The 16,841-nt window shown below is 37.4% G+C and overlaps 1 protein-coding gene across 11 annotated transcripts in view; it reads right to left on the reverse strand.

Moving 5' to 3' along the window:
* LOC574558 (ras GTPase-activating protein nGAP) overlaps nt 1-16,841 on the reverse strand; it is a 99,948-nt gene that overhangs the window by 31,222 nt on the left and 51,885 nt on the right. For 8 of the 11 annotated variants that reach the window (XM_030997768.1, XM_030997770.1, XM_030997774.1 and 5 more), the window contains 4 exons: nt 15,297-15,527; nt 12,439-12,540; nt 11,608-11,622; nt 7,511-7,609 (listed from right to left, as the gene is read on the reverse strand). In XM_030997768.1, coding sequence (XP_030853628.1) covers nt 7,511-7,609; nt 11,608-11,622; nt 12,439-12,540; nt 15,297-15,527 — 447 coding nt within the window. The remainder of the gene's footprint in view (nt 1-7,510; nt 7,610-11,607; nt 11,623-12,438; nt 12,541-15,296; nt 15,528-16,841) is intronic. The other 3 variants (XM_030997766.1, XM_030997777.1, XM_030997776.1) reach the window with 2 other exon arrangements.

The raw sequence follows: 16,841 nt of genomic DNA on the forward strand, positions 1-16,841 counted from the left end.
GCATTTCTCTAACATAGGGGCCAGGTGTATGGGGTGGGGGCTGGGGTGGGGGTAGGGGGCTGGGGTGGGGGTAGGGGGGGGGGGCGGGGGAGGAGGCTAGGATTAGGGCACTGCCATCAACAAAGTGTTTGAGATGGGTTAATTAACGCCATGCATGAGCAAATAACTCAATATTGATCGATTTGGCAGTAACAATACCAAGACAAACTGACAGCAATATAGAATGTATCTTCCAAAGAATCATCCAAGTATAAATGCAAATATACATGTAGCAACCGAAGCAACCATTTCCTCTCTGTAACTATGGCAACAACATCCTAAAATTTAGCTACAGGAATCAAAATGCTTACTGAGCCATGAAAACAACATAATCACCTCACAAAAATGCATAAGCTCTGTTAAAATCCACAAGCATGAAATCTCTCATTCACAACACAAATTTTCCCTTGCTTAGCTCCCTAACAAAGAATGATACATTCATGTGATTTCCCTCTGATAAGACTCTTTCACGGAAACACAAATGACTAATGTATGGCAGCAGGACTTTTCAAACAAGTGTTGGCATTTTGCTGAAAAGTGAGAAAGCCTCGTCTACGCAGCCTTGATGAGGGATTAAAAATTTCGGCTGATGTGAAGGCCATACCACGCTTTTCTTTGAAGAATGACCTGTTCATTAATCTTATCATTTCTCTCAGAAGAAGCTCTTTATAGCATATATACATGTATTATGTCAACTCTACAAAGGGTGCTGACAAAATCAGTGATAATTTGATATACTTTTCAAATCTATTGGCTATTGTGATTAATTGGCGCAAAACATGTAGATTCATATTTGTAGTAAAATGTAATTTCATTTAGGATATGTTAATATCTGCATAATGCCATTCCACATTGGACAAGAGTGATTGGTTAAGTTATTTCAATTTTCTATTAGTATTAGACTCATGTCAGGAATCAAATCCAATCCATTTAAACTACATGAACAACACCATCACAATTATCAAACACCTTCTCCTCCTCCTCCTCCCCCTCTTCCTCCTCCTCCTGCTCCTCTTCCTCATCCTCCTTCTACAAACTAGCAATGCTACTACCAGGGTTTCAATGAGCCAAACTGAAGCTCCATGTTAGAGGGGGAGGAGGAGCGATGGATATTGATTTGAACTCCCTCATCTCTCAACGATACATGCATCAAGGAATGATGGAGTCCCTACACCTGAAAGTCTGGGTCTTAAGTGGGTGGGATGGACTAGACAATGATTGAGGGTCTTATTGGATCGAAACCATCAATGCGAAACAACCGTAGTCAGATGAGGACATGTACATGGAGGTGCGTGGTGCAGTCTCAGTGATGTATCTTCTGCACTACTCCGAAGATCAAGATTACATTAATGTTGATCTAAGGAGACATGAACGAATGAGTACTCCTTTACTATAGGGTGCAAAATTTGAATTCATTTTTTAATGAGGTATTTTATGGATCTATCATCAGATCAGGCAAACAGGTAGGCCTCAATTGTGAAAATGTATTAAAGTTTGCTTCTTACCTCAGCACTAATAACACTAAAAGAAGAGTGATGAGGGGTAAAGAGTGCACTTTTTAAAACTTTTATTGACCCTGCAATGAATCTTATCTGAATTACTGCAAACAGGTTTCATTGTTACTTTTGTTCTGCTAAGCAATTTTATCTGAAGACTTAATCTAAAGTTGCATACATAATTATACTTCTGATAATATCATAACATATAGGTCAACATGCATATATGGGATTTGGGAAGAAAATGAGAGGGGTCCACAGTTAGGTCCTCATGTAAATGAGCTCTCATACTGTCATGGGCCATCTTGTCAAGTTCACTTATTATGTTATTGTGCTCTATATCTCCCCCTGGTCTTTTATACCACTCTATTACACTTCTACATGTACATCTATTTGAACTTGACGAATGAAATCAAATCAAACTCCCTCCCCCTCCACCCCCCCCCCAATTGCTACCTACATTGAGCATCTAATGAATGACTGATACACTTTGCACCTGTAAATCTGTTCCCCCCTCTAGGGACCAAGACTCAGTCTATCAGATAATCCTCTCCAATAGCCCCGCCAGATATGAAACAAATACCCCATTCATACTGGATTTCAAATTTTGTGCCAGATTGAGGAGGGAAACTAACCCGGTCTTGCCTCAGTCTCACCACATTCACAGTGGGCAAGTTAACCCGCCGTCAACCCGTCTTAAAGTTTATCTGCTCGACATACAAAAATATGCTACAGGTAAATTAAATGATATGTATGCATAGAAAATAAATGTGTATTTTGTTAGGTCATACTTGATCATGAACATTTAAAAATGCAGTGTTATTAACATGTCAACCCTGGACGAGAACAGGACCCTTTACAAAGTTTTTGTTTGAAACAGTGCCCAAAGGTGTATTTCACTAAACACAAATTTTGCTAACATTTTTCTTTATATGATGGTCAGACTAGAACTTTGAAGAAAAGTTATTACTTATCATAATAGGATTCTCATGTAGTGATATGATGAAATATGGTGGTAGGAATGGGGGGTAAGTGACCAATAAGACATGATTAGCATACATGATTCTCCCCCTGACACTGCCCATCATGTGACGCTCACTCACACCGTTTAAAGGGGATGGGACTGTGAAGGGGAAACTTCAACTAGAAGCAATTAGGCAATTTAGGGGATGAGTTAAAGGTCTCTGCAGAACAATTTTGACTATTTCAAAGCTGTAGGACTAGTGCAAAGCATTACGGTAGGGTGGAGGAAATACATAATGTGAAAACAGGTTGCATAAGACAGGACAAAATTGGAAAAGTGTTTTAACATCACTTGCTTCACCAGGTGTAAATCACACCTTTTCATATGTATATAATTTATTCATTGAAAATAATGAACTGAAAAGGGTCTGGATCATCAACTAGAAAAGAAAATCATGTAAAAATAACCTAGCAAAGTGTTATCCTCAACCAACCAACAAGATATCACTAGTCACAATGTTTATGGTCGAGTATAAAGGGAGAGAAAGGGAAGGAGAGAGAGAGGGAGGGGAGAGAAAGAGAAAGAGAAAGAGAGAGAGAGAGAGAGAGAGAGGAAGAGAGAGGGAGAGGAAGAGAAAGGGAGAGAGAGGAAGAGAGGAAGAGAGGGAGAGAGAGGAAGAGAGGAAGAGAGGGAGAGAGAGAGAGAGAGAGAGAGAGAGAGGGGGGGGGGGGGTAGAGGGGGAGGTATAATGAAAACAATCATAGCAATGAGGGGGGGGGGCGCTTCATGATGGCTAAGGTCCTAACTACAGTACATAAGAAAAGACAGAGAAGATACATGTAGACAACCTGTTTGTAAGAACATCTTTTACAATGTAACTTGCAACAGGCAGAACCTGCTGCAAAATTGAAAATTGATATAATTAATGACGGTTGAAGATAATGGGCCCACCTTCATCTTGCTACAAAACAAGACAATTAGCCAGCTAAATGAGTAGCAATGCATGTTGGCTAGGCGGGGACGAGAGAGAATAGACTTCTATCATTTGCAGGAAATTGGAGCGTTATTCGAGAGTGGGTGTGTGCAAGATTGGGGGCGGAAGAGGGCGCATAATTGCCCTCCTTGTCCTCCGCCCTATACACCACAAGCATTCTCAGCGGTGCTGTGTTTGGGCTGGATACCGATAATCTGATATATTACTAATAATGATAAATATAATCATTCTTCTCATTACCATTACTCATATACTTAGTCATTTTTCAGAACTATACCTGGAGACATTTCTGTCATATGATGTGATGTACAAGTTATTTTTCTTTGATCAAATCAAGATGCAAAACATGACAAAAATCTTCATGAGCAAGAAAATTGAACTTCTGACATCTTGACATACCAAGTAATTGGTTGATTAAAACTCTGTGAGTATTGTTTTCTGTTTATGCTTGTAAATAGTTTAACTTCATGTTTTGTACATAAAGGACGTTCATTAAACTACATACGATAGAACATTCTCAAGGTATCATAAGTAAGATCTGAGAGCAAATATCCAAGAAAATTTCTTAGGTTTGCATGTTTATCAACAAAATTAAACTCATAAATATTTTTCATCTGTAAAAAAATAAAATTACCCTATCAGGATTCATCAAAATAAGACAATTGTGCTTGATTCAATAGAGCAGAAAAAAAGTCAGTATTACTGGTAACTCTAACCCTTGAAAGTTCATTTTTCATGATTACAGTTTATCAAGAGGTATTATAAACGCAGATATGTAATACTTGACAAACCTCTTGTCAAACTCTGCATGAAGCCTTGTGTACTTTGTACTTCGTGAACTCTAATTACTATCCAACTGAGAAATAATCATCAGACAGAGTTGACTGAACTTACTCAGAATCATCTCCCTAGCTCACATCAATTATCAAAGTCAATTAGATTTGGAGAGTTTCTAGAAATAGAAATGATTGTTTGTGAATATGATGAAGATTTGACAAGGCATCAATGAACTGTATGACATTTTCAGACCTTGGCACGCACAAAAATCAATGTAAAGAGCGAGGGACACTGATCTGATAACCAACAAAAACAAACATCTAGTAATGTATTTCTACGGACAAATGTGTACGCATTGTTGGCAATTAAAAACTCACTTAAGAAACAACAATAAAGAAATACAAGTGGCAAATTTATCACATCAATTAATGGCACTTTTTGCCTTTTAAAAGAATTTTTTCAAGAAGTTATGTCTTTGTATTTTTACACTTAACTCAATTACAGACTATTTTTCCCCCTAAACAAAAAATCTATTGCTATTTCAATACCCTTTTGTATACCGGTAACCCATAGAAATCATGTTTAGATTATATGTCTCTACAATCTTTGAACATTACAAAAGGTGATGGAAAATTAAGGCTACAAAAGTGTTTCTTCTCCAACTAAAACTATTTGATAATGTTTTAGGACATAAGTAACAGCACGAGCATCAGTTTTGCTTGATTTATCCCTTTAGATACAATCAGCATACCGGTAGTGGCTCTTGGCAATGAACAAAGGCAATTGAACGCTTAAATACTTGACGGTATTTTGACTGTCTTCAACGAGGGGCAGGCGATGGGTATAATCCAGAGTAATCCCTCTTGAAATCCGTCCCTAGCCCACTAAGCAGATTGTAGGAAGTAATCAATTGAGTGTCGGCTTCCTCACACTACAAAAACACACACATGCATGAGCCTCTCTCCCTCTCCTTCCCAGCTGAAATCTCTTCTTGTTTACATACTTTTTATGTTGTCTTACAATTTTGTCCTATTAATAATAAAATAATTGGGAATCTTGCTCGCTGGCACATTGCGACTTGTGGCGCTCCATTATTATTACCCCACTTTAGCATGGCTGCCATTACAGCTCTCTAGCATTTCAAGGAATTAATTCCTGCCGGGTACCCATTTACCCCACCTGGGTGGAGTGTGGCAAATGTAGATTAATGTCTTGCCAAAGGACATTAGTGCTGTGACGGGGAATTTGTACTCTGTACCTTGTGGTTCCCAGTCCACTGCACCGCAACACCTCTACTTATTATCATCACTACTTTCTTCTCATAAAAATACATATTTTATCGCTCCTCAATCAGTGGCCTGTGAGTTTTTGTCTACACTGCGAATCCCTTCAAACTTTCTTTTGTTTACAAAACTTGTTGATGTTGTCTTTCAACCCTTCTGAAGGCCATGGTGATGATATCAATTGATGTAGCTCTTCTCATATTTGATATTAATCAAAGTGACATGAATTTGCCACTATAGAATCCAGAATAAATAAAAGTCATATACTAAGGTTAAAAAATCCTCGGTCTTCAGTGAGGGGGTGGGGTGCCATATTATGCTAACAACCAATTTGGATTCAGAAGGAAATGAAAATTGATTGCGGTATCGGTGTTTTAACCTTAATTCAAACATTCTGTTAAACATCCCCCCTCCCCTCCCAAACAAACTGAGATAAAGTGCAAAGATGAGGATCATAGCCAAGAATGTGCAGCCCCATAGGAAACGCAACATCCACAGCGATAAGATCAATGTATGGATGCCAAGTGCAGGGATATATCTTTCTTAATTGCTGATGTAGATAAGATCAGTCCTCTTCATCCTGAAATTAGTTATGGATAAAATACAAACCAAAAACCAAAAACTCACCAAAACATGAAGAAAAAAAGTGGAACCTGAGCAAAAGTTCCTGGTACACCCAGAACCAAAAATCTTTCACTCTGTACCCCCCAACTGTCAAAATGTTAACACGAACTTGGTGAATACTAACCCCTAATATTTGCCAATTAAAGACCCCTAGGACAAAAAAAGTAAGAGTTGACCCTTGCTACATGTCTATAATTTAATGCCAGAAGAGTATATCACAGGTTGTAAGAAAAGGGATGGCAATTACGATTAGAGAAAATAGGATGGGAGCTTCAAGGAAATACCACCAAACACTATATTGGTTAAGCGAAGATATTTGATGACGTACACTGTAGACCAAAACAATTTACAGCGAAAAGGCTGAACCAAAACAAAGCATTAGACTGTTGTCTCTACGGAGTATCCAATTGAAATATGACCATTATTACCACTATGAATCTGAAAGAAATAAAACAAGATTCTTGATCAGATTGTAGATTGCATAGGGTTATAGGAAGTGATGGCAGACTTGGCATATGTGTAGCGCCAGGCCGGGAATGATTTGGCAAGGATTGAGACGTCTTCCTGATGGGGCTAAGTTTGGAAAGGTTTCTTGGGAATACGGACTCTGGTTCATTGAACATCGGTAACGCAGGATACATGAGAAAACTTGCCTCGTCGGCATAATTCAAGTCAACACTTACACATCAGCTCAAGTCAACATCGTAACTGAATAAACATATTAAAGACCATGCCAATGGTAACTTAACACGAATTCAGGGTTGAATGAGGTACACCCTGACCTAGCATCAACACATTTCTCAGGGAGAGAGCATGTTTCTTCAAGAAGTTACCAGCAACTTCTTGGTTTCTTCTAGCTTGTTCAATAAAATGAAATCTCAAATGTGTCGACATATTCACATGCTATTTCTAATTGCACCTAGGTATACAGGTAGGTATGATTGTAGGTATGATAGACTAAATGTGAATAGAAGATCTATCTCACGCCTAATATCGGTCAAAGGTCATTATATTTCCAGTAGCTCTACTGCTCAGCTCGGATCGACCCCTTAACGAGATACATGGGTTTTCTGAATGGGTGCTGATAAAAATAACGCTCCTATCATGGGGCTTTTGATGATTTGTGAACACGCTATTAATTGGTTCATGCACATTACTTTAATAGGCATAATGGAGCAATGGTTCCTGAAGGAGTACCATTAATATTCCTGGTAATCTGGCCTCATCTCTTATTCCTGGTAATCCAGACAAGTACACCCTTTTTTCGGCAGTGAGGATTGGGAGGGGGAGGGGGGATGGGGGAGGGGGGGGGGGGGTGGTATGATGGACTTACTTGAATGTGAACTGTTCCCCCCAGAAGACCATGTCATTCCGCTGCTTGGGCGTGGTCCTGGCATAGAGACTATCATCAAGACAGATCTCACAGAAGTACCTGAGTGCAACAAGGACATAAGAGGTTAAAAATGATAATAACAAAAGAATATATTGAGGAAGAACATGAAGGGCTTTTAAGAAAAGACAGATTAATACATAAGGACGAGAGGGCTATAAGTCATTCAAGGGATAAACTAGAACAATTGATAGAACAACTAGAAAGTGTTTAAAGAAACATTTAAACAACTTCTACAAGCATCATCTACAAGTAATAATTTCTCACTCTTACTGGTAAAAAAAAAAAATAACAAAGAAAATGAAAGCGATTCAGGATAGCTATATGCTGAATAATGATGCAGGAAAACTACAAGATGTGCAGGGTAAAATCCCTTTTTTACGGGATGTTTACAAAAACCTCCAATAAGGTTTTCATTGGCTTTCTACTTTCTAAGATGTTACCCATCAAAATCTCCTTAATTTCTTTTTAGTCACCCTGTATACTTTCAATTTTAATCAAACCAAAGTAGATACGGTAGTTTGAATTATTTCTACATCTTCCAATCAAGCAAAAATCAAAACATTTGTTAATTCATTACACGTTATATTAGATATTCAAAGAAATGGGAACAACATAAATAAAAGTATGGAGTGCAATATAGTTCATGGTGGAAAATAGCTCATACATGTAACACATTTAACAAGGAAAACACACGATTATGGGGGAAATGGTTCACTTTTACTCAAAAACAGAGACCTGAGGTATTCAGGTTAAAAAAAAGCATATATTGGATGTGTGCAAACATGCAGGTTTTCTTGCAATAATTCACAAAAAGAAAATATATATAGAATAGGCATGAAGCACAACGTCCATGGTTTCAGCGGTATTCATGTGGATTTGAAAGTCCGCCAGCAACCTTTTAGGCAGCAACCGAGATCTCTCATAAACCTCTTTTACAAGGGGGCAAAATTATAATTTTTGTAGTTATGTTTAGATGATTCTATGCAACAGTATTGAAGCAAATTTACAAGGATAATACAAGTACAACCATGCCTTTATACATAAAAAAATCTAACAAAACAAAAAAAGAATCTAAGTTTTCTATCTCTTTTTGTGTGCATCAAAAATATATTTTTGGTTTTAAAAGTTTTATGAAAATACCCTGTAATAAAAGTGGCCTGTACTTCAAAGCATTACAAATAAGTTTGTTGGCAATTTGAATCAATATCTAATTCCCTGAATACCACTCGGCTATCATTTACTTACATCTGCAAATAAAACATCCCCAATGGTATTACTTGATACGCATCATTCACAAATCACTCAGCACTATTTACATTCTTTCTATCTCCAACTCAGCCATATAACCACTTCCCCCCACTGTGTTAATATGTTTGCATTGATTTTTGTGTCTAACCCTTCCGCTTGCGAGTAGTATTGTTTTAAGCAGCGAGAGCCCTTATGATATTGACTCTGCGGTATGAACGTGAGATATTCCAACTATGCCGGCCCAGTTAGCATGAGTGAGTCATCGGTGAGAGTGCAATGTGCATGATGGAGATCTAGTCATTTACACCAGGGACAAAACGTTGTATAAAGAATCATCGTAGTACAGATGGGGCACACAAACTTGAACATGTATTGTATAAAGAAACTAGTTTTGAAGAGTGATTTGACATGTTAGCTGGCAAAGCATCAAAGCACACTCATGATTAGCCCTGCCCGGTTAAATAGACCATTGTTGTATGATACCATGTTCCCATTAGAAGTGGACTCTGATTGACTTCATAGAGTTTCCTTTAAAACGATGCTTAAACTGTTTTCCACTTTCCCTATTTGACGTTTTCCTCTACGATGCTCCATTACACAACTTTTAAACTAAATAATACAACTAATTTATTGTACAGCTACATGGTTTTCAAGTAGAGTAGCTATGTGATGGATTGTGCTAGGCTGAAAGAGGGGTGTAACATGCATGATGGATATCTATGAAGCGCTACTGTGCATCTGTGTACGCTAAACATACACCTACGCAAAAAACAAGTGACTAAAGGCCATGATTAATGGGTTTTGAGTTTTGCTTGAGCGAATGGAACGTGTCCCAATGGCGGCTTGAATGCAATCTGAATTGAAATAGTCAACTCTTGAAGTGCTATGAACATATATCACAGATAGGATTTCATAAGATTGGTATTCAATTATTTTCTTCATTACAAATCTTGTACACATCGTTCCAAAATGACAACTTTACAATCCATGACCCTGTGTTTAATTACAAAGTCCTATCCATCAATTCTGTTAATTTGGTTTTCTATCTGAAATTAAAAAAAATATCCATTTCATTTTAGCCCCAATCAGTAGGAGTGTAACACAAATATATGTTCATCACTATGTTAATACTGACTTAAGTAAAATAGAATGTTGAGGTAATAACATTTTGTTTGTCTACTACATACGTTTAAAGGTAAAGACCAGTTATGGTCATGCGATTGCATTGTGAAAGAAACGTTGTGGAATCGATCAGAAAAGGTTGATCATCTAGCATCTAGCATCTGCAAGGTTCTGGAATCATCAAAATGATAAGAAATTTGGCCCATTCTTCGTAAAGTTACAAGTACTATACACAGAAAGATGTATATAGGACTACCCTATATCTCTCACAGACCATGAAAGAAACAACTTTACCAAATATATGAATTAGTAGGCGGTTTCCTGGCAAATTTTTTATCCTCATCTATTAGTCAAAACATATTCTTTCACATGATTGGTAATGAGAGCTTCCATTTCAATTTTTGAAATTGGGGCGTTTCCAATACTGGTCTTTACCTTTAAACCAAACACATGTACACCATGTAACAACCATTTCCTCAAGTAGGCTTATTGCTATCTACATGTGTACAAGCATATCTCAATGAATTCAGATGATTAAGTTCACAATACTATTAATCTGCAAGTAAAATGAGAGAAATAATGCAACATCTACAAATATCATTATGGTACATGACATGGATGAGTGCGCAATTATGACTGTAAGACATTTACACAATTAGTCAAAACATGAACAGATTGATTTCTTCTATGAATCGTTAAATATTAAATGATCCATATCTACACCCACATACAAGGTAATAAACTTTGAATGTATTCAGCTTTAATGATAGAACAGATGCAATCAGGCCTCAAATGGGCGAGTCAGGTTCTCTATTTGATATTAAAGACATCTTTCATTTCAAAATTTCGCATACCGTAACTGTCTTTGTCAAACAAGATTATTTCCAATCTTTTGTAGCCCATATACACAAACCGATTACATTTCATATTCCCATATAAATGTAATTCATTATAATTTTCTTCTTTTTTTAAAGACAACATACACCAACCACCCCAATTGAGATAAACCCCAAAGGAAAAAAAAATCATTTTAACTAAATAACAGAATTTAATGATGCCCCAAATGTGAAATTCAGATATTCAACAATTTATGGCATCTTTACTTCATATATTTCAGCATATTGCCTATTCAAACAATTATTTCCTGTTTTTAATCTCTTTATCCACAACCCCAATCAAATACCTGTTTAACCCTAAACTGAACAATAAAAAACCCAATTTATTCAATAAATATATAGGCCAGGGTGAAAACCAAGACAAACAAATTACAGAAAATATACCAATAAACTTTGTGGTGATTAAATAATCATTCAAACACCTTGAATTTTCAGACACTTTCTACTTATACAAATGTTCACCTTGACAACTGTCAAAAACATAAATATTGTCACTGTGAAACCCTAAATTTTCATTTATTTACACTATAGAAAAGGGGGAGGGGCAGATTTTGTTCTAAAACAAATACACAAACATACAAACAATGTGGAAATAATAGATGCATAACAAACTAAAGGTGATAACTTTCTATATGCTCTTGCATGATAATATTTCACAAACATAATTAAAACTGCCACAATATTGAACAAGAGTGGGTAAAATGAAAGACAGCTGTGAATAAGTATGAGCATAAGTTTTGCGAGATTGGTTTTTAAAATATGTTTACTTACTCTCTTCCATCCCAACTGTGGCATTAGATTATTATTCAGTGAGATAATAAAAACAAATTATTTAAATGTCCCCTATATCAACTTCGACAGGTTAATCTAAAAGTGTAGAGCCTATTAACAGAAAAATGCAAGCCTGGAGATGAAAAATGTTGATAGAATAAGTACGGAAAGTATTATGAGTAACCTGATAAAATTCAACCTGAGTCAAGTAATTTGGATAGCAGCTTGCTAGAATTAGGGAGCTTACTTTGAAGTGAAACATTAAATAATATTTTAATTTCAACAGAGAATGGGGTTTCCCCTTTTTCTTGGAATACTGTTTAAATTGAGTCTGGCGTATAAGACTCCCCTGTCTCTTGAAGACAATAAAACAGTGTATAGTCTACATATTCTAAGATTACTTCATCTTTATTACTCCGTATAGGGAACATAAAAATTCTGCCTCAGGGAAAAAATAGCCGTATTCTGGGCGCTGTCTAATAAATGTTTGCAGCTGATCTGAATCAACTGATTTGATGATAAGTCAGAACTCTGTACATTAAAGACACTGTGACTGATTGGTAAACGAACATAAAACTGACTTAGAGCAATCAAAAGTCTTTATACGGGACGCAGGGTCCTAGACTGTTAAACATATGACGTCATCAATCTGCAATTGTCCTGAGCATTGAGAAGTTAAGGGATGTTTAAGTAGGAGAGAGGAGAAGAGTGAGAGAGAGAGAGAGAGAGAGAGAGAGAGTGTGTGTGAGAAGAGAGAGAGAGAGAGAGAGAGAGAGAGAGAGAGAGAGAGAGAGAGAGAGAGAGAGAGATGATTGTGAAGATTGTACTCACTTTTTCTTTTGAGGGATGTTCTTTGCCTCTACCACCCAGATGTTGAGAGAGGAGTCTGTTCTTCTTCTCTCATCTTTGTCAGGATAGTGTGCACTCAATATGCTGAAACAAAGAAAAAGAGAGATTATTAAATATAAAAATAAACATATACTTTGGCAAGTCCCAGGTACTTGGTCCCATACTGTCCCATACAATACTAACAAGTTGCATAATGTTGGTCCAGGTATCGAATGGGCACAGGCTTCATAAAAGGGGGAGGGGCTAAGGTCTTTCTTAGATAATAAATGGTTATTGAATAGGGAGGGGTGAGAGGGTTTATAGTGCTGTTTTAGCCCCAAAAAACTCAATAGGCAGCACAGTAAGTAAAACTAACAACTGTAATTAATTACTTGAGGACCAATCAATGTCCGACCACCAGATGTAGGTCACTTCCATGTACATAGTACAAGGGAAACAATTTAAATTTCCTCAAGGTTATTTGACTTTACATGATATGGTGTGTCTAACTCTGAACACTGGTTGCAGGAACTTTCATCAATATTGTTTAAACAAATTATCATCAAGTTCTTTGGAGATCCACAGTACCTTATCCACTTGATTCACTTCCAATTTTGCAAATATACCATCAACTTTATATCTTAGAAAATATTAGCATTGCTTCACTTTTATATTTTAACGTTACTATGACCTACAAGACAGTTGCGAAAAGTGACTGAAAGTGAAATTGTTAAATATACCTAATAAAAAATGTGGATCAAGCACTGAATAAAAGGAAGGTATTTTACAGTATACAAAGTATTTTTAGGTGCTTTTTTCCTATTTTATATCCTTTTTACAAGAAAGAGCCAACAGCGAAGTGACAGCAACACATCTTCTTACCCTGAAAGATATTAGTTTCCTTGATGATGTCATAAAACCGTTACACATTACTTTTTGACATTTTCTCCAAGAGGCAATATGATTGGCACTGGCGATAGGACAGGACACGAAGGAATGGATTTGTTTGTTGAGACTGAGGGGGTATTTTTAGCGGTGTCAACTACCTCTCTGGCCAGCAATTACTGTCTTTCAGATAATGCTATATGGGACATACAAGGTCGAAACAATCTACTTCTCAAATGAATATAACACGCACGTTGATGAATATGTTGGAAAATTTGGGAAATGTTTGGATCTAAAAAGAATGCCTCATTCTTTCCAGGGAATAACTGGGACATCGAAGGACAATTAGCGTCGTCTGCAGTTTCTGTTCTCTGCCAAAATTGAGGAAAAATGGATTATTCTAGTCATCATACATTCAAGGGATTTTTGTTTTGTTTTACTCATTCTCTTTGAAGCTATGGCTGTGAGTTAAAGTACTTTTTAGGTTGAAGTGGCTGTTTATACAAAACTTGTCTTCCAATCTTTGTTAGGGCTACATGCAAGGGGATATGGGTTATTGCACCCCGATGCTATAATTTCTGTCCAATGAACGTAGTGGTAGAAACAATGGGCCAGGCAAAAATGGTATCGCCGAATGCCTTTCAGCGAATGAGTATGAAAAGTTAACTGTCTTCTACTCACTGAGGTTAGAACCAATGCAGTGTCATGATATAACAATAACAACAACAAGAATAGTATTAATGATAATAATATGATGATGATAATGATGATGATAATGATGATGATGATGATGATGATGATGATGATGATGATGATGATGACGATGATGTTGATGATGATACTACTACTTAGTAATATAGGATATTTCTATGATGCTCATATCCACTATGCAAGGCACTCAAGGTGCTCATTTATTACCCTGGCTCTAGCTTCCAATTTCACTTCTCAATGCATTCACCGTATTCCTTTCTACTGGTACTCATTTTACACCTGGGTCGAGTGTGGCAAATGTAGACTACTGTCACACCCCTGGGCTTGAACCTACAACCTTTGCATCTCCAGTTAAGTGTGAATCCACTTGACTACACCACCTCTAAATGCGGATGATATGGAAAAGCTTTCTAGGCAATGCTTTGTTATTTAACTCCTGAAAGTGCGAGAAAGATTGGCACAGGAATACAAAACGGAGGAAATTTAGTCAAATCTTGCCTGTCATCAACATCTATTCTGGTCAGTAGAGCACCCCGTCCCCCCTCCCCCCTCACCCCTCCTCAAATCTTCAACCTACGCTCAAATTGGCAATATCCTCTTCACAGTGTAATGTGCTTAACTGCGTCGTTACTTTTCACTCCTTACGCCCGTTCTTCTAATTACAATCCAGAGCCCATGACTGCTTCAGAAATAGCTACTGTGTATTCATTGAAGAGCCCTGGAAAGATGTATCTTTACATTGCCTTCCCTCCCACTCTTTTCCTGTTATCAAAAATGTTATAGCTTAATCATTTTGTTTTGCTGATGAACATCTTTTGCAGTAACTGATACTTGTACATCTAAATGTCATCAACCTCTAAATCACTGAAAGGGGAAGAAAAGGGGAAAATCTGCACATACCCCTGAGAAGACTCTACAACCAATACAGTTTGGAAGAATAACTTCAAACTAAAATGTTGAAAAGTGTTTAAACCCTGCTGTGTAAAAAAAACGAGAGGTAGGGGTTATAAGGGTTAACCTTGGTTCTAACTCTCTTCAAAATTACGGTATTGTGTTAAATAGTTCTAGTGTCCTCTGTTGGATATTCAATGCGGTTGAAGGAGTTGTGGTACCACAAGGATATGATATAGGACCTTATCTAGGCTCCACTCCTGGGTTATGGATATGGTCCCAGGTTGAGGGATTTGTGGAACCGCAATGTTGGACCCACATTTATAATGTTAAGACTGTACATTAAGATACACATAAAATAATATGTGGGCTACCTCTCTATCCATTTGTCCCTCTCGCTTGCTGAGCGGCAGGAGTAGTACTTGCTTCCTAATGAGGTCTTGATCTGAAAGCAATGGTCCTGGCCTAGGATGCTGGAATGGAGAGGTCTGACCACCAGGTCGTTGCCAGCGAGGTCGATGACGTCCAACGATGACTGCTGCCCCAAGTTAAGGGACTCATGGGACCGCGAGGATTTGATGTGAGACCCAAACATGACGGGGCTGCTGAGGAAGAGAAAAAAAAATGAGAATCGAATGAAAAATTATTACAAATTATAAAAGCTTGAACAAAAGACCTTATTAAAAACATACGCAAAGCTTGTAGGAATCAATTGTTGCCAGGATTCCAATGAAGTTATTGATCAGAAAACCAGAAGAAGAAAAGCCTTGCCATTAAAACAACAAAATTTGGGGGAGCAAGCCGCAGAATTTATGTTATCATTTAACAAGAGATAACACAAGATACAATATTGATATTTCTAAATAGGAAGTATATCAACGATTGACACATACTCAAACACTAGCATTGAAGTACGCTCAGTCAACTTCATGCTGCTTCTTCTCCAGAGTAAATATTTTGAGATGTCTTATAAAGTTTATCCACAACAATAACCTGTGAGCTTCAGCACCACACGTCCCGCTATAAATACCACTCGCTGCGGGTAGGACTTTTGTAGGACTGAAATGAGAATTACGTCAGGGCTTATTTTCAAGACATGAGCCAGCGTGGGCCATGACAATAAGACAGGCATTCCTATTCTGGAAAATCGGTTTGTGATTGTAGGACGAGCAAATGATTAACGACAGCCGGTATGCGTCGCATAGCACAGGAGTCAGAGCTACTGAAGGACTCTCAGGCTAGTCCCCATTAGACCAAGTATTCAAAACAGTATTAAAAAAAACCTAGTTAGAATAATAGTATTTCAAAAATTGGTTTGATTTATGGCTTCTGGAGGCCTATCAGCTACCGATGGTCTCTTTTGGACCAAGTTCTTAAAAATTGGCCAGTAATTCTGATTTGGGGAAATTAGCTTGATCACAATTAGCTTGAGTTGTGGTAGCAATGGGGTATAGGTGATTACACTTGTGAGCTCCTACTTGGTGCGTACATCCTTGGCAAGGTGTGTTTCAAGGTGTACATCTCAATGCTGGGGTAATAATAGTAATAATACAAGACCCTCAAGAAGAACTCTTATGAGGCTCCCTGGGTTAATAAAATCATTATCATTTATAATTTAACATGAAGATACAAATAGTGGACAAAATTGTCAATGCAATTAGGATTATAGCTTGAGCGATTCATTATTCCAATTCCCAAGCAAACTTGAGGCTTGTTCAAATCCCACTCTATGGCCGAATTGTGGGCTCATTTGCCTTTGAAGACACACTTAGACTGTGAGATAGCTGTAGGTCATCATACCTAAACAAAAAAAGAACTGCTCAACTTGGTCTAATGAGGACAGGGAACTCCAAACTCAAGACTTGAGAAGCGATGATCAAATACTTGAACCCATAGTTAATGTCCTTCTGATTCTCCAT

The sequence above is a fragment of the Strongylocentrotus purpuratus genome, unplaced genomic scaffold (genome assembly GCF_000002235.5).
Source record: "Strongylocentrotus purpuratus isolate Spur 01 unplaced genomic scaffold, Spur_5.0 spur5_scaffold_4, whole genome shotgun sequence".
Taxonomy (NCBI): domain Eukaryota; kingdom Metazoa; phylum Echinodermata; class Echinoidea; order Camarodonta; family Strongylocentrotidae; genus Strongylocentrotus; species Strongylocentrotus purpuratus.